Genomic DNA, 20414 nt, shown 5'->3' with positions numbered 1-20414 from the left:
TGGCTCAGCCTGCTTGTGCCCACTCTTCTCTGGCACCCCCTATGAAAGGGGTTGGGGCTGAGGGGGGTGGATCGGGGCTGTTGGTCTCAAGTGGCCAACAGGACACAGTCCACTGGGAGTATTTACTGGGGTGGTGAAGGGAACCGGCTTCCTCTCTCCTTTCAGCTGCTTCTGGGAAAAGTATGCTTTGGCTGGGTGGTTCTGGGGCATCCACAATTTCCTACCTGGTTCTTAGCTGGAAGCAGGGGAATACTGAGGGATGGCGGGGGGGGGGTCCCATAGACCAAATTAGCAATGAGACTGCCCACACACTCTGAAGGCCAGGGGCTGGAAGGTGTCAAGTCTGAAGAAAAAATAGAAGTTGGGGGGTGAGTGTGATCATAATTACATCCTCCCAGGATCCTGAAGAGTTCATGGGGAGGAGTCATGCCTCCCCCTCCCCAACTGTCTTCACCAGGGGTGTCCGCAAGGGAAAATCACAGCCAGTAAGGCTCTGGTCTTCTGGCCCTTGGCTGTGCTTAAAGGAGCTGTTTCAGCTCTGCCCTTGTGCTGCTCCCCCAGCCCCTGCTGCTAACCCACACCCCCACACAACCCTCTCCCCCCCCCCCCACCCCCCCCCCCCCCCCCCCCCCCCCCCCCCCCCCCCCCCCCCGCCATGGACCTGCCCGATTCCCAGCCACAAGCCAGAGGAGTCTCCTTGAAGGATGGGGAAACCTCTCTCTGTCTCCGGGGAGAATTGGTTCGAGGCCCGGCTTTGCCTCCAGCTGCTATGTGACCCAAGGTGGCCATTTCTCTCTCCCTAACTTCAGTTATCTTCCCTGCGCACTGAGCAAGTTGGAGAAAGCAAGGGGTTTTCTGATTATTATTTTTTTAGATGTGGAATTATTTTGTCATACAAACTCTATGTGCAGCCCCAGTGTACAAACTAGATTTAAATAAAGGGAGTCGTTCGAAGAGATGTCTTTATGGTGATGGATGAAAAATAAAACTCACCTACTGAACTGCAATTTCACAGGCATGATATTCCTCTAAAGTTTCCTTTAGAAATAAATTTTAGGTAAAAAACGGTCAATTTAAAAAGACTAGTAATCCATGTGGGACACAGATCCGCCCCCAAGTCAGGAAGGTGGTGTGTGCTTGACGTTGGGGAAATGTCCTAACTCCGTTCAAATACCCTCCCACCTCCCTACCTTCAGGATCTCCCAAGAGGCAGCCACCAAGAGAAGGCGCAGAAATGTCAATTCCCTTTTGTCCCAGGCTGCCCCTGGCATTGATCTCCACCTTCCTGCCAGGTCTGTGCTCAGGCCCTGGCTGACTTCCCAGGCTGGGGTGGTCCCGGTGATCGGTAGGACCCTCTCTGCCCGCTCCCACCCCCGGGGGTGGGGGCTTCACTCCTCTTACCCCTTGTTTTCTCTCTCTTCCCCTTATATTTTTGTTCACTTTTTGTCCTTCCCCCACACCCAGCTGAAGTGAAGACTCAAAGCCCAGAAGAAGAAGCATCTTTGCAAATATGATCACAACTGCTCCAGCCTGTGTCTCTCCCCAAGGTCTCAGGTCTTCCTAAAGCTGGCGTGTGCAAAGAATGGGAATGGGGCCCACCTGTAACAGCCTGGCCCACTTCCCAACTGGTGTCAGGTGTCACTGCAGCAAGAGGGATTTAGGTTAGACCAGGGATGGACACTTGCCACAGGCAATGAGTCGCAGAGCTGTGGGAAACCCCAGGGCACCCCAGGCCACTGCAGGGCCAGTGGGGAAAGTCAGGGTGCTGTGCCATCACTTCTGAATAAAGACGGATTTCCTCGGGATAAATGAGGACTTTCTATGGTATCATAGCTTCTCTTCCCATATTTTATTATAATGATGCTTAGCCTGTTAGTTCCTTAGGGATGAGATCTATCCTCTTCTTGGCGTGTCCAATATCCTGCGTTCATACGAAGGAGGTGTGCAATACATGCTTCTGGGAGGGAGGAACAAATCAACGCACCACACAAGTAGGCTCGTCATACTGGGGTGCAGGTCGGGCGTGTGATGGCAGCACCCGAGCTGTAGGATTCCGTCGGAGTCCCTGAAAGCCCAGCCCTGCGGCGGAGCTCCCTCGACGGGGAAAGAGTGGGACTGGGGCAGCTCAGTGGGAAAAGCTGGCGGAGGGCCCTGAGGGCCCCCCAGCAGGAGGCAGTCACCACCTGCTGAGTCATGCACAGCGTTCAGGAGCCATCCTCTGTACGCCCACCCCTGCCCTTCCGCCCCGGCCCTGCACCCCAAAGAGGCAAGCTGAGCCTTTGAGTTCAGTAGACTGCATCTAGTATTACAATGAGGACCCCAGGCACCAACACACATCCCCTCCCCAGTACCGAAGCAGCCCGGGTGGGCTCAGCTGGCTGCCTCAGTCTCCCTGCCGCCGGCCCCCTCCCCGCCCTCCTCTTGCTCGCCATTCTGGAGCCTGCGCACGATGCGGGTGAGGTCCAGGCTCCGTGTCAGCGTGTCCAGGAGCATCTGGTCCTTCTGGACGCCCTCGATGAACTCCTCCAGGGAGAGTTCCCCTGGAGCAGACAGAAAGGGAGTCAGGGGGAGGAGGGTGCCCCTGTCTCCCCGGGAGCATTGTACTGGGGCCCAGAGCCGGAGTCTTGCAAAGGGGACAGAGCGAACGCTGGGGAAAGTGAGGCTGTGGGGGGAGCAGGCAAAGGAGCCAGAGCCCAAAGTCTGGTCCAGGGGTCCCTAAAATCCAACTCTTGTGGCTGGGGCAGGGGCAGATCGAGGATGTGGCCAGCAGAGGCCCCTCTTTACCTCCCCCCACCCCGCCCCTGCCCCTCTCCCCGGGCGGCCCCCATCCCGCCCTCCTCACCGTCCCCATTGACATCAATCTTGGAGAACACTGTATTGGTGAACTCTTCGGCACTCATGGTCGAGTCGCTGCAGGGGTTAATGGCCCGGATGGCCTGGGGAGAAGTGAAGGACCCATCCTAGCTCGGCCTCAGTGGTGCCCGAGCAACAGACTGGGCACTAGAGGCCACGCTGGGGTTTAAGAGCTTGTCTCGGTACAGATGGAAAAACAAAAGCCCAGAGAGTGGACGGCCCGTGGCCCGGGTCACGCAGCTGCCCCACCCCCACCCCCACCCCCACCCCCACCCCGCGCCGGACCCTCAGTCCCAATCGTGTCCGCTTGTGACACTGCAGTTCTGCCGGCTGAAGAGCCACCCCGCCCGCCCTCGGGCTGTCGGCTCCGTGTCCTCCTGGGCCGCTGCCCCCACCCCGGCCCGGCCCTCGGCACCTGGAGTTACCCGGATGATGGTGAGCAGCTCGTCGCGGTCGATGCATCCGTTGCCATCGACGTCGTAGAGCTTGAAATACCAGCGCAGCTTCTGTTCTACCTTCCCTTTGAGGACCAGGCTGAGCGCAGCCACGTACTCCATGAAATCGATGTGGCCGTCCTGGGCGAGAGAGGCGCAACCGCCTTGAGCCCGCTCCCCCAGAGGCCCCAGGAGAGGCTGAACCTTGAGCCCGCTCCCCGGAGGCCCCAGGAGAGGCTGAGCCACGCCCCGCACTCCTCCTGCTGGGGTCCCTCCGCTTCTGTCCCCGCCTCCAGGCAGGCCGCCTGGCCTGCCCCAGAGGCTGCCAGCACTTCTGGTGAACCAACCCCCCGTTCCCAGGGTATGTTCTCTCTTCACTGGCATTTTGGTGCTAACGGTCACTGGCTTCTCCCATGTGATTCTCCAGCTGGAGCCCTTCCAGTTGCAAGAAGGTGTGTGTAGGTGGAGGAAAAGGAAGGGAACCCCTGGGTAAAGGCGTGGTTTTTCGAGCTGGGGAGAGGGCAGGGGGTAGAAAGGGAGGAAGGAACACCTGTCTTATTCTTCCCGTTATTCTTCGAAATTTACTGACCACCTTCTTTGCTCGGGGATAGACAGAGGCTTCAGAACTCAGTAAGATATGAGCCCCGACCTGATGGGAGTGCAGTGGTGGGGTGCAGGGTTGAATCCTGCCTTCACCCTCTCAAAGCTGTGGGATCTGGGACAAAGGACTCAATGTCTCTGGCCCTCGATTTCCTCATCTATAACAGTTATAATAGTACCTACCTCTGTGGGATTATGGTGGGATTAAGTGAGTTTATGTACCTAAAGCACTCAACACTGACTGACATCTGGTAAACACTGAGGAAATGTTAGCTCTTACTGTTACTACACTGACTATGATCGTTTCTATAAAGAGATCACTAGGGCGCCTGGCTGGCTCAGTCGTTAAGCGTCTACCTTCAGCTCAGGTCATGATCCCGGGGTCCTGGGATCTAGCCCCGCATCGGGCTCCCTGCTCAGCCAGGAGCCTGCTTCTCCCTCTCCCTCTGCCTGCAGCTCTGCCTACTTGGGCTGTGTCTCTCTCTGTCAAATAAATAAAATAAAAACCTTAAAAAAGAGAGAGAGAGAGAGAGCTCACTATGCCATCACGATGTAATGCAGTGATAGCACATCTGGACAGGACATTATGGAATCACAGAACAAGACCACACAACTCTGCCAGGCCAGAGGCCAGAGGAGAGGCTCAGGGAGGCTTCCTGGGAAAGGTGCTGGCCTCTTGAGTCTGGGAGGGATTGACCATGCGAGAGGGTGGCACAAGACATGCTTAGGGGGTATTTCTCCAGGGTCCCCCAAATTTCACAGGCTGACCCGCTATCTGCCCCTGCCAGCCCCACCAGTGGGGTCAGGGAAGTGGGGAACATAGGCCTGCCTCTGCCCATCTCGCCCCCAAGCCGAGTGAAGCTGGAGGAGGGAAGCCTGTGTTTTGCAGAAAAGCTGAGCCACTCTAAAGTAAGGAGCACTGGACTCAGAGCGTGTGAACTTGGAGTCCAGCCTCTGTTCCTCCACTTACTCACAACCCCGGCTCCAGAACCGGGAAGTTACCCAGAGGCACGTTTGGGGTCAGAAGGAAGACCTCTAATGGGCAGATTTGCCGCTGGCGGACGGACCAGACTCATGAAGTAATGAGCTCCTTGTCACTGAAAGCATACAAGCAGAGGCTGGAGCACTGTCATTAAAGATGCGACAGAGGCTGGGCAGGATGGCCTCTGAGATCTGGCTCTGTGCCCACCCTAGGCCTCAGGTGAGTCCTTGATGAGCCAGAGCCCCACAATAGGTGTCGTATCATACTGAACATTTGTGTGGTGCTTCCCTGTGCTCATAGGCTTTCACATACACCTTAGCTCATTTGATCCTTGTCTGACCTCTGCCCGGGGTTGTCCCCAGAACAGAGCAAAGCCCCCCGTGCCACAATGCTCAGAGAAGCAAGAAAAACAGCCAAGGAGGTTTCTCCTGGGCAAGAGGACACGGAGCGAGGACACTTTCGTTTTTCATTTTTTATCTCTCTCTATTGTGGGGAATGTTTCCAGTGAGCTGTTCAAAATTACTTTCATGACTTTTTTTTTTTAAATGGCTAAAAGGGGGCAATGGAAAAGTATGGGCTTTTGTGTCAGAAAGAGCTACTTGATGTCTTAGGAGAATGTGGCCTTGGACAAGTCAGCCTCTCTGCGGCTCGGTCCCTCAGCTGGACACCGGGAATGATAGTGCCCGCTTTTCAAGACTGTGGTTTGGGTGAAATTCAGCAAGGATACACAGCAATACTAACTTCTTTCTAGTGTCTCCTGCTGAGTGTGTTATTTGCTTTCCTCATTTAATCTCACGACCCCCCCCCCGGGAGGGGGGATTTTTCGTCCCCATTTTCAGATGAAAGCTGAAGCTGAGAGGAGTCAGACCCCATAACTAATGAATGAGCAAGCCTTGGCTAGAAACTAGGTGGCCCAAATCCTACCCGGCGCTCAGAGGCAGGGCTGAAGATTTACATCGATTTGTGTGCACCTGTGTGAGTGCCGGGCACGGCCAAGCCCAGGCAAAACTTTGAAGTAAGCAAAGTACGTGCTTATCCCCTGGGGCACACTCCCCGATCACACTGCTGCACCCCCAACCCTGCCCTTCCGGCACAGTCCACCAGGATGCAACTGTCTGCTAACTCAGGGGCGGGCTGGCGAATGTTTTCTGAAAAGGGCCAGAGAGCAACTATTTCTGTTTGGGTGATGTGCAAACAAGTGGGCATGGTGTGTTCTAATAAAGCTTCGTTCATAAAAATGGGCCCACAGGCCATCGTTTGCACAGCCCCGCTTAACTTCCGGCTGCGGTGTCCCATCTCTCTGTCAATCTGCCGAGCTGCTCTCTGCTCGGGACAATGGGAAGAAGGCAATATTGCCCAAAGGGGGTTGGCACCGTTGGTGTACGTGAGGCCTTTTAGATGTTACAAAGATACTCTTCATTGTAGTAATTATGTATCTGAATTAATGTGCATTATAAAACACAGAATTCGCCCATAGAACTCATGATTTCTCATATAACAAATACTTGTTAAGCACCTACCGTGGTCCAGGCATCGTTCTAGGTCCTGGGGATAAAGCACTGAACCAGACAGACAAAAATCTCTGTCCTCGTGGAGCTCACATTCCAGCGGGGGAGACAGACAACAAACATAGTGGCTAAGTGTAATTCAGCACGTCTTGGAAGATGAGACGTGCTCTGGTTGGGAGAAGGTAGGACAAGAAATTCAGGGGCAGGGGCTAGCCCCAGTTAAACAGGGTTTCAACCGAGAAATCAGGGCAAGTGTCAGCGGGAAGGAGAATTTGGGCTAGAGACTTGTAGCCGGGGAAGGTGTGAGCCAAGCAGAATTCTGGAGGAAGAGGGTCCCAAGCATCACAAAGGCCATAAGGCGAAGGTGTGCATGGTGTAATCAAGGAAGATTGGGGCAGTGGAGGTGATGCTTGCAAATACAGGGTTTGTGGGTTGTCCCTCCCTGCTGTCATACATGCGATTTTAGGGGGTCCTTCTGGAGATGTGTCTTGATCCCAAGGGTTTCCTTAGCAGGTGAGAAGCTGCGTGTTTGGATATAAGGCATTGAGGCTCAACCATTACTTTCCTCCCTGCCGTTCAGGAATTATTCCTTCCTGTGGAGCACTTGGGGGGCCCAGCATGCTGATGCCATCCCTTCTGGTCTCCATGCCGTGGGCGCCAGTACTCTGCTCCCCAGCAACCCCCCCACCCAAGGAAAGCCACTGGGCACCAGAATGCTGCCCTTGAGGTTGGGACTCAAAGCCCATAATCTGCTTTGGCCCCTTGACCCTAAATATTAGTGAGTTTTAAATAGCTTCTGAGCCCCAGCTGTCCTTAGAAGCCCTGCCCACAGTGGTGTTTGGACCCTCTGGGTAGTGAAGGGGGCCGAGAAAGCTCTGGGCAGCCTGTCCCCAGCTTGAAGTAGATGCATGGTAGAGCATCATCACATCCTGGGTGGGGTCCAATGGGGTAGGGAGACAGGTTTGGAGATTTGGGTCCTTCTGCCACTGCATCTTGACTGAATTGCTCCAAATAAATGGAAGATTTGCTCTTGAAACCAACAAACATCTTGACTCATGCTCTCAACCTCCATGGCAGATGCGGGTACTGAGCTGAGGATGGTTGGGGGGGGAGATGCTGGGTGCACGGCCACCCAGCTGATGAAAACTAAGGGCCCTAACTCACTGTGCCTAGCCCCTGCCCCGGTACCCCTCTAGCTGATCAGGAAGTCCCCACCCTGTGTCCCAGTGATGACTCAGGGAGAGTACCATTTGACCACCGTGCAGACCTTCATTCAGACCCACTTGAGAGAAGGTGAGCTGAGGTTTTTGGGCACTTTGGAGTTGGGAGTAGCCTAGAGGTCCCAGCGACCAGGCAGCCTGGCCTGTCCCCAGAGCATCACAGGTGAACCACAGAGCATCAGGGACAACCCACGTAACATGGGCCTGCCTGCGCCAGGCCAGCCGGGGCCAGGGGCTTATCACCCTGCTCTCTCCTCTCCACTCCCTCTCCTCCTGTACCCTGTGAGCCTCTAAGGGCCTGGGCAAAAGCTCCAGGCATAGCACCCAGCACTTAGTAGGTGCTCGACGACTGTCTTCTAAGTGTTCACACATGTTTTGGAGTAAATCGAGACATGTGTGTGGACGAGGCAGAGGAAGCCATTAGGTTGGGTCTGTGGGCACACTAACCTATGGACCCCTCTGTCTTCCCCTGGAAGGTGAGGGTGCAGTTGGGGCCTGGTTTGTTTCTGAACCCCCAGTGCCTGACTCACAGTAGGTGCTCAATGAACATGAGATCAGTTGACTCCCTAACGTAGCCCCAGATACACAGAGAAGCACACCCCCTCCTCCGGGAGACGCCATGTTCCGGCATCTGCGCCCCCCAGCCCTGCACTGGCCGGGCCTCCAGCGCCCCCCACCCAGGCCTCTGCTCACTTTGTTGAAGTCAAAGGTCTCAAACATCTGCTCCACATACTGGCTGGCGGACGGGCTCAGGTTCTTGAGGCCGAAGAACTGACGGAACTCGTAGAGGGTGAGCTGGCCGGAGGGGCACTCGGTCATGAACTTCTTGTACCACTGGTGGCACTCGGTGCTGCTCAGCTCCTCCACCGACTTCCCGTCCATCACATTGCCCATCTCCCAGGCTGCACGCGGCAGTGCCCGAGGTGGACGGGTCCTGTTCCCCGCGGCCCCTGGCCCAGGGCGGCTTGGCTTTCTAACCCTGGGCCCTCCTCGCTCACAGGCCAGAGACCTCCCAAGCTGAGCAAAGAGGGTCCGATGAACCAGCTCAGGGAAATGTCAGGAGGTGGTGAGCAGAGGGACAAAGGTAATGGGGGGCTGCGCGAGCCCACGACCAAATCCAGGAGATGCCGGAGAACTGGCGTTAAGTCCCCACTAAACCCTTGCAGCCAATGGGGACTTCTCCTAGGAAAGAGGAGTGAAAATAGAACAAAGCTTAGGGAAGCAGAGGCCCGGGATTATGGCCTTGAGCTGATAGGTGAGAGGATTTTCTTACCCATTTTGCAATCTCCTTATCCTTTCTTACCAGGACAGAATGGGTGGCCAGCCAGTCAGCCAGTGACTGTTCTGATCCTGTTACCTCCATTCCCCTCTCCTGCTTTGAGCGGGTTCTCAATGTTTTTGGTTCCTGCCCTCAGACATGGAATTGAGGTAGACATGGAATATGAGATAGAGCTGTTTCCTTTTCCACAGCTGGGCCAGGTGTGGGCTCCTGACCGGGCTGCTGTGTACAGTGATCCGGGCTGTGCACTGCACCTGGCCAGCACAATTTAAGGGGTTCCGGTCACACCACGGATAGTTAATATATAAGAACACCTGACTGATGCAGAGTTTGTGGACATCCAAGACGAGTCCCGAGCAGCTAGGGGAATCTCCTCCTACATAACACTATACAGGTACACACAGCCATGTACACACACACTCACTGGTCCTCTCCTGACCACACTCTCACACCCCCGGAGACTCATCCCGGGAGGCCTGAATTCAACCTTCCATTTGATCCACACTTGATACCATCCCCTCCTAGGGGCATGGGGATGGGGGACATTGAGTGTGTGCTTAGTGGCCTGGGGAACGTGTGTGTGAGTGTGAGTGAGTGTGAGCGAGGGCGCCAGCACACAGGTGCATGGTGAGCTGCTACTGCTCGTCCTGCATATTCCCAGGCTAAGCCTAGGGGCCCGCCTGGGATGAGGGTTGTCCCTGCCACACAACACTGTTGTGTTCGTGAGAACTGTAACTGGAAGGAAGCAGCCAAAACGTGAACAAGGCTCAAATCTGCGTCATGACATCACCGGTGAAATTTTAATCTTGGCTTTTGAAAAATTATCTGTATTTTTTACGTGGTTTATAATGAACACATATTGCTCACAAGAACAGAGGACAGCTATTTTTGAAAAAGAAACCAAATAAGACTTCTTTGCCTCTCCTCTGCCTCAAATGATGAACACAGGGCGCACTGGGCCAGGGTGGGAGGGGCTGGGGCCGGCCTGCTTCCATTAAGCTGTCTGGCGAGTGTCTTGGATATGGGGCCGGCGTGGGGGGCACTCCTCCCGCGCAGCCGGGGCCCAGGCTAACATCCTTGTCCTCGGAGCCCTCTCGGCTTCAGGGTTTGGGCTGAAGGGCTCGAGGGTGAGGTGACAGCTCATCTTTCCATCGCTTCCTATTTACATCCTCCCCCCCGCCGCTTCCTGTGTGAGCACACACACACCCTCCTCTGTGAGCCCTTCCGAATCTCGGCAGAATTCATATTTCTTGCCTCAGCACACTGTTTGCTTATGTGTTATATTAGCTTCCTACGCTGCTTAACCATTACCACAAAGTCAGTAGCTGCCAACTCTACACCTTCATTATCCCGCAGTTGCTGTGGGCCAGGAGTCTGGGCATAGCTTCCCTGGGTCCTCTGCCCCACGTCTCAAAGGGCTGGGATCAAGGTGTCATCTGGGCTGTGTGTGCATCTGGAGGCTTGACTGGGGAAGAATCCACATCCACCTCCTTTAGGTGGTTGGGAGAATTCGTTTCCTGGCTATCGGATTGAGGGCCCTGGCTTCTTGCTAGATCCTGTCTGGAGGCCACTCTTGGGTCCTAGAGGCTGCCCACAGTTTCTAGAAGCTGTCCAAAGTTCCTTGTTACAGGGGCTCCTCAATGTGGCTGCTTATTTCATCAAGCCAGCAAGGAGAATCTCTCTCCAATCTGCTACAATGGAAGCTTATAGGGTCACTAAGCAAGGCAATGCCATCCTGGTACCTTTGCCACATTCTGTGGATGAGGCGCGAGTCACGGGTCTCCCTCAGCCTCAGAGGAAGAGGATTGTGCCAAGGCAGGAACAGCAGGAGATGGAAGTCACAGGGGTCACCTTCACATCTATGACAACGTTCACACTTCTACGATAACATACATAGTGTTCATTTATTTCTTGCATTATAAGCAGCTGTGTATTGTCAGCCTGTCCTCAGAAACTCGGGGTAGAGGCCACTGTGTTGTTCACCTCTTATACCCAAACTGTACCTGGTCCCGGGGGTTCCACACGGTCGTGTTGCTGGTTATCCTGTTGGCCTCCTCCCCACTCATTCTCCAGCCTTCTCTGTGTGCCCTGAGCTCCAGGAGGCTGACCTCTGCGGACTGGGTCACTCGGGCTCCCCTGCCCTCTGGCTCCCAGCAGTTCATCCACTGGAAAGCAGTGGAAGGAGACTGGCTGGGAGTAGGAGAGGGAAGGCTGGGTACCTGTTCCCTGCCCTCCCTACTGGGTCCCAGTTGGGGCCCTCATTGGTTTCTTCTACCCTCAACCACAGTTCCTGGGAAAACTCTCCCTGGGCTCCTGTGGCAAAGCCACCTCCCTTTACCACTCAGGCTTGGAAGCAAGATGGGCTGCCCTCTGTGGCCACTCTCTGGGCACATCACCAGTCCCTCAGCGATACCCCCTTCTCTGCAAACACTCCCCTCATTAAACACTCTTCAGTTACCTTTCTGAGGGTAACGCCTGGCTGACAGGGGCTTGAGGACAGTAAAATGTGAGTGCATGCGCGTGGGCTTGATTGAAGGAAGAATTAAAGAAGGCTGGAGTAGGATGGGTCTACCGTCCAACAGCTCCTGCATTCAGGGCACCGTGCTAAGCTTGCGGAAGAGGCTTACAATAGCCCTGTGGGGTGAGATTATTTCCACGTGACACGGAGGAAATGCGGACAGAAAAATCATTCTGAGGTTCAAAGAAATGCAAAGTGGCGAACCAAAGTTTTCCACCTCAATACCATGCTTTTAGGCTAAGCCTCTAAATCTCTGAGGAAGGCCCCGTGTGGAGGGGGAAGGGAGCCCTCCAGTCCTAACTCCAGAATCTTCCCCGTGGCCCTTCTGCATGGACAATTCTAGTGACAGGGGTCTCAGTGCATTTGGACGTGGGCCCCCCCATCCCTTTTCTCGGACCCAGGGCGGGAATGAAATCCGCCAGCTTCCCCATTCCAGAGCCCAGTGTCTCCCCCTTCTGGGGCTTGTCTCAGTCCCATCCTCCATTCTTCTCCCAGACATGGATGCCAAGTCAGGAGGGCTGGGGTCCATATCGGGGCCTCCAAGGAGAGGTGACCACACAAGACAGGTGTGGCGGGGCAGAGGGCAGCTGATGTGGTGGCACATCAGTGGGAGGCCCTGTGGCTTCCCCAGGCTGGTTTGTAACTGCAAGAATCCCTCCTGGGGCAGATGCCAGAGCAGCGTGAGAGGATCCACCTGGCTGAACGGTGCCAAGGAGAAGGAGCGCATGGGGCAGGTGTGCGGAGGCAGAAGCTGGGCTGGGAAGAGATGGGAGGGGCAGCCATCCCAGGCCTGACTGATACCCCTCCAAGGCTGCCCGTCTCCCACTCTCCACCTCCACAGAAACAGATCAGAACTCTGAGCACCCGGTCTTTGCCTTCTGGAACTATCCCGCCCACACCCATGTGGGACCTGGGCCAGCTTCTTTTTAAAAAGTCCCTTGGGGGGCGCCTGGGTGGCTCAGTCGTCAAGCATCTGCCTTCAGCTCAGGTCATGATCTCAGGGTCCTGGAATCGAGCCCCGCATCGGGCTTTCTGCTCAGTTGGGAGTCTGCTTCTCCCTCTCCCACCCCCCCCCCCGCCACTTGTGTCTCCCTCTCCCGCTGTGTCTCTCTCTGTCAAATAAACAAAATCTTTAAATAAATAAATAAATAAAATAAAAAGTCCCTTGGAAGCTTCCATCAAGGCTGCTCTACCAAGATGAACCTCAAGGGGGAGACCATTCTCCAGGGGAGAGGAAAAGGCATCAGCCGAGGGAGTGAAAAGGCTGGGCCCCTACTCCCATCCCCTACTTCACCCCACCTGGTTCTCAGGTTTTGGGGGGCCAGAGATGGTTATCAGACATTTTTGCAGCCTACGGACCCAACCTTCGGTTGTTCAGCAAGAGTCTGTCAGATGACTGGGTGGATGTATAACTTTTATTTACACCTAGACTGAAAACTTTATCTCTGCTTTTCAAAATCCAACGAAAATGGCAATAACGTTTTTAAACCTACCAACCCACGGAGACAAAGAGAAAGAAGACAGCAGGTGAGGGGTTCTAACAAAATTCTGGACAACAGAAGGCAGATGGACAGGGGTAACTGTCTCAGTGCAGAAAGTTGAAACCCAAACACTTGGAAAGAGCAGGAGGCTGCAGAGGATGGTATAGACACGGCGCCTATCACAGAACTCTGCAGGCTCAGAGGTGGGTGCGGAAAGTGCCCTAGAAGCTGGGTGCAGGACGGGGCGGGGGCAGAAATAGGAGGACAGGTGGAAAGCTCCCCAGATGCCCTCCACAAGGCAGCAGGATGGACATCTCTGGGGCATCCATCCCCTGCCCATGGCTGGAGGTTATTCTGGAACCTTGGACCCGAGAGGCTGGAGAATAGAGAAGGGTCGCTCTAGAAACTGGGAGTTAAGGAAGAATCTGCATACAAAGAGACCCCTCAGCTCCTTCTCATGCTGACTCCTCAAACACCGGCAATTGGGCAGGAGCGACCTGGTACAGAGGCCCAATGGCTGGCTTCTGGCCAAGGATCACCAGGCACTTGAGGAAAGCCTCTGGTTTTTGAGAGAGAGCCTACCACAAACAAACAGAAAAACCCAGACTCTATACTGTGAGGTACCTTCAGGAGGGCTCACGTCCTTCTTCCCTACCCACCATCTTCTTTTCAGAGAAGGGCCTCCAGGGAGGCCTGGCCAATGCCTCAGCGGCGTGTCTGGGTCTCCAGAACCCTGTCCCTCCAACTCACACCCGCCCCACACTCTTACGCTCCAAGGGGATGCTCCATTGGATACACGGCCCCACCTGGAAGGAGCAGTGACTCCTAGAAATGAAGCCAGCTGGATTCACCCAGTGGAGTGCTGCCAGATACTTGACAACTGGCTCTCTGGAAAGAAGAAACCCCAGTTTGCAGGGGTTTGCTGGTCGCAGTTGCCAATGTCAAGTCACCGGAGTGGAGTTGGGAGGAGAGGCCCGCAGCTGGCCCCCTCAGGCCCATCTGAGCTGGTTCCAGCACACCGCTGGGGCCCTCAGCAGCCAGGGACTCCCGCAGGCCACCACACGGGGTCAAGCACCCTCTGCCTTCATTGCTCTTCCTCATGAAACACGGCCTGTGAGCCTGACTAACCTCAGGATCAGCTCTTCCGGAGCAGAGGAGAGACAAGATGGCAAATCCATCTGCCCATCAACAAACTACAAGTCAGGAGGGGCAGTTTGATATAAAACTAGGGCTGCAGAGGAGGCCTCCCCAGAGACTGGGTTTCCCCCTGAATTGCTTCCCCATTTTCCAGTGGCTGCTCCAATCTGGGGTCGCAGTCAGCTAACTTTTCTCTTTGTTGACTTTGGAGGGGTTGCAGGCTTGGACTATGATGAGGGTGTGGTCAGCACCAGCTTTGCCTGGGACTCAGGCTCTGCCGGGGGTGTTGAGGCCACTCTTGGGGAGAGGGGGTTGAGAATCAGGTCCTTCCAAGTCTTCAGGCACCTCTGGACTTGACCTGTTATACAGCATCCCTATGGCCTCAGTTTACCCACCCACAGCGCCCCCCCCCATTCAGATGCCGGGGAAAGGAAGGACAAACTTTAATTGCTGCCAAGAACAGAGACCTTCCTTTGTCATCACTGACACTAGGCATGGCATAGCTGTCTCGGCGCAGGCTCAGTCCGCCCCTCCTGGAGCAAGTAGCCCTCCCCCTCTGCCTGGGACCCAGGTTGCGAGGGGCCAGGTGCAGGCGGGGGCTTCTGCCTGGCAGGGGCCTAGGAGCGCCACAAGGCCAGGTTGGCAGGAGGCACGTCGAAGCGCTTGCGGGTGTGGTCGGTGTCCCTTTGGTACAGGTAGCCAGAGGTCGGCTTCTGCAAGGTGTAGAAGGGATTCAGGGAGTTGGAGTACTGGGAGGTGTAGAAGTTGAACCTGAGCTTGTCCAGGTTGTGCCCCCTCGGGTCTACCACCACTGGCACGTAGGCCGCCACCAGCGTCTGCTTGCGGGCCTGCTTCCACGACCGGGACAGGGGAGGGCGTGGAGACTTCACTTTTTTGCCCGATGGTGACTTCGGCTCCTGGTTGGGTACGGAAGGTCTCCTTGAGTCCTGGGGGAAAGGAGAGAAGGGGAGAGCTAAGGCATCAGACACTGGGGCTTCCACTGCTAAGGCCAAGGGTGGGAGGGGGGAAGGTGCCACCAGTCAGAAGCTTCCAGAGCCACCCCGGAGATAGCTCTGCTGGCCATGGAGCCAGACAGTTCCAGGTAAGGGGATGTCCTTCAGGGCCCCCTGACCTGCCCCCAGCTTGTGCAGACCCCAGCTTGCTTCTCAGAGGCCTCTGCCAGCTTAGAGGCTAGGAGCAGCGTTACCCCTCACCCCTCTCCCGCACGTCCGGCCTTCTGTCAGCGTCCTCCACGTGGCTCCCATCTGGGCCTCCTCTGCCACTGTTCCCACCAGGCCTCCATCCCGTCTCCTGCAGGGTTACTCCAGCTTCCCACCAAGTTCTCCTGCCCGTCTCGGGCCTCTTGGCCTGGGCTTCACGCTCACACCAAATGAATCTTTCCGTATCAATGGCCAGATCACAGAGCTCCCCACCTCATAGCATCCTTTGCTCTCTACTGCCCCGAACAGACATCTCAAGGCCCCCAGCCTAGAAGGCAAGGACGTTAAGGACGGGGCTCCCATGACCTTGTGCTCCAGCCAGACTGCCTGCCCATCACCCCTGGGGGCACCTGGTCCTTCCAGGCCTCCGGGCCTTTACTCGGGTGGTTCCCCCAGCCCAGCATGCCCTCCTCCGAATCCATCAGGGAAATTCTCTTTCCTGTCTGGCTGTGAGCTCCTTAAGGGCAATGCTCTCTCACCCTTACCCTTGACATAACGGCCTCCCAAATCCTATTCCTTGTTTCACTGCAGAACAAGGCATTTGGCGAGCACTCAATAAATGTTGGTTCCGTTGAACTGGATTCTAGCAAGAAGTAGTCCCCCTTCCGACCAGCCAGCCCATTCTATTTTAGAACGTCTCTCATCATTATGTGGTGACAGTGCCGGGTCTTGATAATCACCACTCTTGGTTGATGGGGCATGGAGGTCTACTCCTTGAGGCGGCCCCCAGTGCCACACTGATCACATCTAGTGACATTTATTTCCTCCTCCGTTGCTACTCTCATGACCCAAGTGTTCGGTTCACCTTTGACCCCCACACCATCTCCCAGGCACCGGATGCCCATTTCACTGGGGACCTTCACAGACATGACAGCACCACCTGGAGGACGACAGGCGTGTGTGTCAGGCTGGCTCTCCCCGACTTCTGCAGGTACAGCGGCGAGGGGGGCCCACCTCCGCTCTGCCCGGCCTCACAGCCCTCCTGCCTGCGGGGACCTGGGAGGGAACCGCTAGCTACAGAGCTTCTGGAACTTGAAGCCCTGCCATCTTACAGAGGAAATCCCTGGTACTGGAGAGATATTGCATGCTCTTTTGCATTTAACTTACAAACTACTTGCCCTGCTCACACTTGCCCAAGGCTTTCCTCCCAAGCAGGCTTTGGTGCTAAAAGTTCCTACCCAGGAATGTGTGTGTTGTCAGCCCTGCCTTTAAAAATCCTTCCTCTCCTTCCAAGCCAGCAGCCCTCTTGACACCTCCTCCAGGAAGCCTCTGGTACTGCAGCCCCTGCCCCGATCTCACCCTCTTCTGTGCCTTCAGGCCCTCCTCTTGGGAGGTGGTCCTTTGCTAGGCTGGGACAAGGGGGAGGCAAGTGCACATTTTAAGGAGCTAAGTCTGAGTCTGCAAGGGCCTGGAATGTTTCTGTACCTCTCTCGCTGCCCTGATTGCTGTGCAGGCCTCATCCTAATCCCAAATCCGTCCTTCCAGGCTCCTGCCAATGTTCCAACAGCCTGTAAACCGCTCCCAGTGTTCAGGACCGCATCCTAGTCGCCTTTGTGTCCCTGGGGTTTACCCCAGGGATGGGACATGGCAGAGCTGGAGAGAGGGGCGGCCAAGTGTTCAGCAGTCTTCCCACTTCCCAGAATCTTCTGGGTTCAGCGACGGGGGCACGGGGGCTGTTACCAGCAGAGAGGCAACACTGGAAATGGGCTCTGACGCCAGTAATCAACGATCGCTCTGTGAGCACAGCGCCAAACTCTTTACGTGGATTCTCTCTTCTAAGCATCACATCACCCTTTAAGGAAGATATTGTTAGTCCTATTTATAGTGGAGCAAACTGTAGTAAGGAGGGTAGTCCCCCATTTAGGAGCAGGTGGCCGATAAGGAACCAGGCTAGGACTAAACCCAGGCCTGGTTGACCCCACGGGCCACATGCCATACTCCGCTACACCTACTATGTCCACTGCACGGGGGGGCCGTGGTCTGCCAAGTCATCTCTGCCTGCGTTTTGTCAAGGGCAGCAGGGGTGCAGGGAAGGGAAGGGCAGCCAGATCTCCCAGTTGGGCAGGAACGCTGTGGGGTTTTTGAAGGCCGGATTTTGGCGTTACCCTCTCTTAGCAGAGCTGACGATACGGCATCATTGGCTTCATTCAGTCACTCCATTCATTCAAAATGATTCCTCTTATAGGCCAGGCTCTGAGTGTGCAAATAACACACATAGAAGCACACACATAAAGCCCTGTAGAGCCGGGCTTCCAACCCTCAGCACCACGGACACCGGGTGCTGAGAATTCTTTGTTGTGGGCAGTGCCGGACACTGCAGGAAGTTTAGTGTATTACGTGTGCTTCTGAGGATGTGGGGTTCTGGTCCTCTTGACATTGCAGAAGGGCTTAGCCCATGGCCGTGGAGGGGAGGACCCGTAGAGTCCCCCCCACACACACACCTTCAGTCTTGGTCATCCGGACCCTGCGCCTCAGGCTCAGGAGGCTGGTGTCAGGAATGACAGAGGCATGTGCTTTCAGAATGGCTGGGGCGGGGAGGGGGGGGCGGTTCTGACCAGAGACCCACAGAGGGAAAGGCGACAGTTTTGCTAATTGGGCCTGAGCATCTACCAAGCGCCAGGCACTAGCCACTCGGCTCCGCAAAAGCTCCTAAGAGCCATCGGAGATGTTCCTCCCATTTCTCAAATGTGGAAAATGAGGCTCGGTGGCATGGAGGCGTTTGTCTGAGTTCACGTCGTTGGTGAGGTGGCAGAAGTCCCACAGCTGAGACTAGTTAGTGCGGGAACCAGGGCTGGAACGGTCCCCTCTCTCTCTGGTCCAGCCCAGGCCCTGCCTTGGGGGCCCTCCTGCCCTGGGTCCACCTGTCATCTATGCCCTAGTGGCTGCTACCGCAACATTTGGGGCCCTGGGGTGGGGGGCGCCCAGCGCCTTCAGCACATCCAGGGATGAGGCCCCCACAGAAAATGGGGCAGAGAGTCTCCGGGAGAAGGGAGAAGTCTCCGGGAGAAGGGAGAAGAGGAAAGGGCGGAGGAAGAGAAGACACTGGGGAGGAGGAGGAGCGGGAGGAGGTGGGACAGGAGGAGGGGGGAGGAGGGAGAGGAAGCCCAGGCAGCCCAGCCTAGCCCTGCCCCTTCCAAGGGCCCAGCCAGGCTCCAGGTGACTAACCTCAGAGGGCTGAGAAAGCTCCATCAGCCGCCCAGGGCCCGGCACCGGCCAGCTCTGGGGGGAGGGTGCGGCTGGAATGCATACTTTCCAGGTGAACATCTGGTTTCATTTAACCTTCTCCTCCTGCCCCCTCAGTCCCCCTGTCAGTGCACTGGGTGGGGGGCGGGGAGCAGGGGAGTGGGGAGGATGCATGTGTGTGTGACTTTAGAGAAGTGGTTCACAACCAGGGCTGTTTTTCTCCCCAGGAAAACATTTGGCCACGCCCGGAGACATTTTTGCTTGTCACAGGGGGGCTGCTCCGGGCACCCAGTGGGGAGAGGCCGGGGGTGCCACTCAATATCCTACAGTGCCAGCACAGCCCCCCAATACAGGATTATCAGCACCAACAGCAGCAGTGCCAAGGCTGAGGAGCCTGCTTTAGAGCTTTGAGGAAGACCCCTAACTCCCCACCTGCTTCCTTCAGCCCGCACTTAAGCCTCTCATTCCAGGCGCGCCTGGGTGGCTCAGTCGGTGAGCGTCTGCCTTCGGCTCAGGTCATGATCCCGGGATCCTGGGATCGAGCCCCGCATCGGGCTCCCTGCTCAGCAGGAAGCCTGCTTCTCCCTCTCCCATTCCCCCTGCTTGTGTTCCCTCTCTCACTGTCTCTCTCTCTCTCTCTCTCTAATAAATAAATAAAATCTTTAAAAAAAAAAAAGCCTCCCATTCCAGGCACAAGGAAGTCTAGAGGTCAAGTAGAGGGTCTCACCAGCCCCTCCCCTCCCACTACCTTATGTTTATTTGCATTTCCAGTTGGAATCAAAAGAAGGGAGCTGAAGAGACCTCTCTCCCTCGCTGAGCCCCAACCCCAGAGGCAGAACCTACCAAGGTCTTTTAGATACCCACGTCTCTGTGTGTGTCCCTTCTACCAGGATTTACAATGGGGAAGAGGGTGAGTCAAGAGTGGGGCTTCCTGAGTAGGACCTGAAGACCTCATATGGGGTATTTCTGCAGGTCTGAGAAGACACTATCCTCTCAAATACTTCAGGCCCTCTGGCACATCCGCTAGGCTAGCCTGAGCCTGCCGTTCCCACCATTAGCACCTCACTCGTGGGGGGAAGGCCTGGTGCCCTCTTGAAATGCAAATGGCACTGGGTGAGACAGCGGGTGAGGCCTCCCGGGGCACCTGGTCCTATGGAATGTGCCTGGGCTCTGGAGTGTGAAGGTCTGAGCTCAGGGCCTCACTCTGCCCTTACAGGTCAGGCAACCCTGGGCGAGTCTCCGAACCTCCTGGAGCTTCGGTTGCCTTGTCGGCAACATGAGGATAATAAGGCTCTCTCCTTCACCAGCATGCTGTGAGGGAGCAGTGAGTGTGGGAACTGTGGGAGCATAATGCAAATAGTAATTATGATCAGCCTCCTCCCGCAGTTAACCCGGAGGTTTCAAACACCCTCATCTTTGCGAGAGCAGGTTGGTCTGCTGTGGGGCAGAGGGGCTGGGAAGGGAGCCTATGAGGAGGCGGCTATCTAGCACGGCGGCTTGGGGTTCAAACTCCAGCTCCACTGCTCACACTGGGTAGCCGATACTTTGGGACTTTATAATACTCCGTGCCTCAGTTTTCCCACCTATAAAGTGGGAACAACTGAAGTATCTGCCTCATAGGGTTACCATGAAGATTTCATGAGACATTCGACATAAAGTGCCTAGACCTCTTGAGCGCCCAGTAAACTTCAGCTATCACTGCTACTTGTTAAAAAGGAGGCCCCTGGCTCCCAGCCACACGGGTGGGCCAGGCTGGGGTCTTCATACGCTCTTGTGTCAGTCAAACTTCTTAATGCCCTTGGGCAGCCCTGTGATGTCATCCCACCTGGCACATCCTTGATCAGGGCCTTTCCTGTCAGTGAGACGGATTTCTGGTGGTCGGGGGCTCCAGAGTCTCCCAGGGACTCTTGGGAAATACTGGGAGTGCCCAGGGATGGGGGGGCGCAAATTTGCATAGGCAGGGGCATTGTGACACCTCTTTGACAGCACAATTCCTTCT

General features: G+C 55.7%; 2 protein-coding genes across 5 annotated transcripts in view; both read right to left on the bottom strand.

Moving 5' to 3' along the window:
• Window positions 1-1904: 1904 nt before the first annotated feature.
• GUCA1A (guanylate cyclase activator 1A) lies at window positions 1905-8491 on the bottom strand. Of its 2 annotated transcripts, XM_025890737.2 has the most exons (4): window positions 8291-8491; window positions 3279-3428; window positions 2843-2936; window positions 1905-2540 (listed from the first exon to the last, which is right to left on the bottom strand). In XM_025890737.2, the coding sequence occupies exons 1-4, from the start codon at window positions 8489-8491 to the stop codon at window positions 2371-2373; spliced, it is 615 nt and encodes a 204-aa protein (XP_025746522.1). In that variant the 3' UTR covers window positions 1905-2370. The 2 variants fall into 2 exon arrangements, with proteins under 2 accessions (XP_025746522.1, XP_073761346.1); XM_073905245.1 differs by lacking the exon at window positions 8291-8491 and having other exon boundaries at window positions 3279-3905.
• Window positions 8492-12735: 4244 nt separating this feature from the next.
• Window positions 12736-20414, bottom strand: part of CIMIP3 (ciliary microtubule inner protein 3) — a 64196-nt gene continuing 56517 nt past the window's right edge. Inside the window, exons 1-2 of one of the 3 annotated variants that reach the window (XM_073904963.1) lie at window positions 16038-16092; window positions 12736-14959 (exon numbers count right to left, since the gene is read on the bottom strand). In XM_073904963.1, the coding sequence (XP_073761064.1) occupies window positions 14630-14959; window positions 16038-16055 (348 nt within the window). In that variant the 5' untranslated portion in view covers window positions 16056-16092 and the 3' untranslated portion in view covers window positions 12736-14629. Of the gene's footprint in view, window positions 14960-16037; window positions 16093-20240; window positions 20346-20414 lie in introns of those variants that run through there. The other 2 variants (XM_073904964.1, XM_073904962.1) reach the window with 2 other exon arrangements.

Source organism: Callorhinus ursinus, unplaced genomic scaffold, assembly GCF_003265705.2.
Source record: "Callorhinus ursinus isolate GAN/ISIS: 27379988/994484 unplaced genomic scaffold, GSC_fseal_2.0 scaffold22, whole genome shotgun sequence".
Taxonomy (NCBI): Eukaryota; Metazoa; Chordata; class Mammalia; order Carnivora; family Otariidae; genus Callorhinus; species Callorhinus ursinus.
This window is presented reverse-complemented; position numbering and strand designations above follow the sequence as displayed.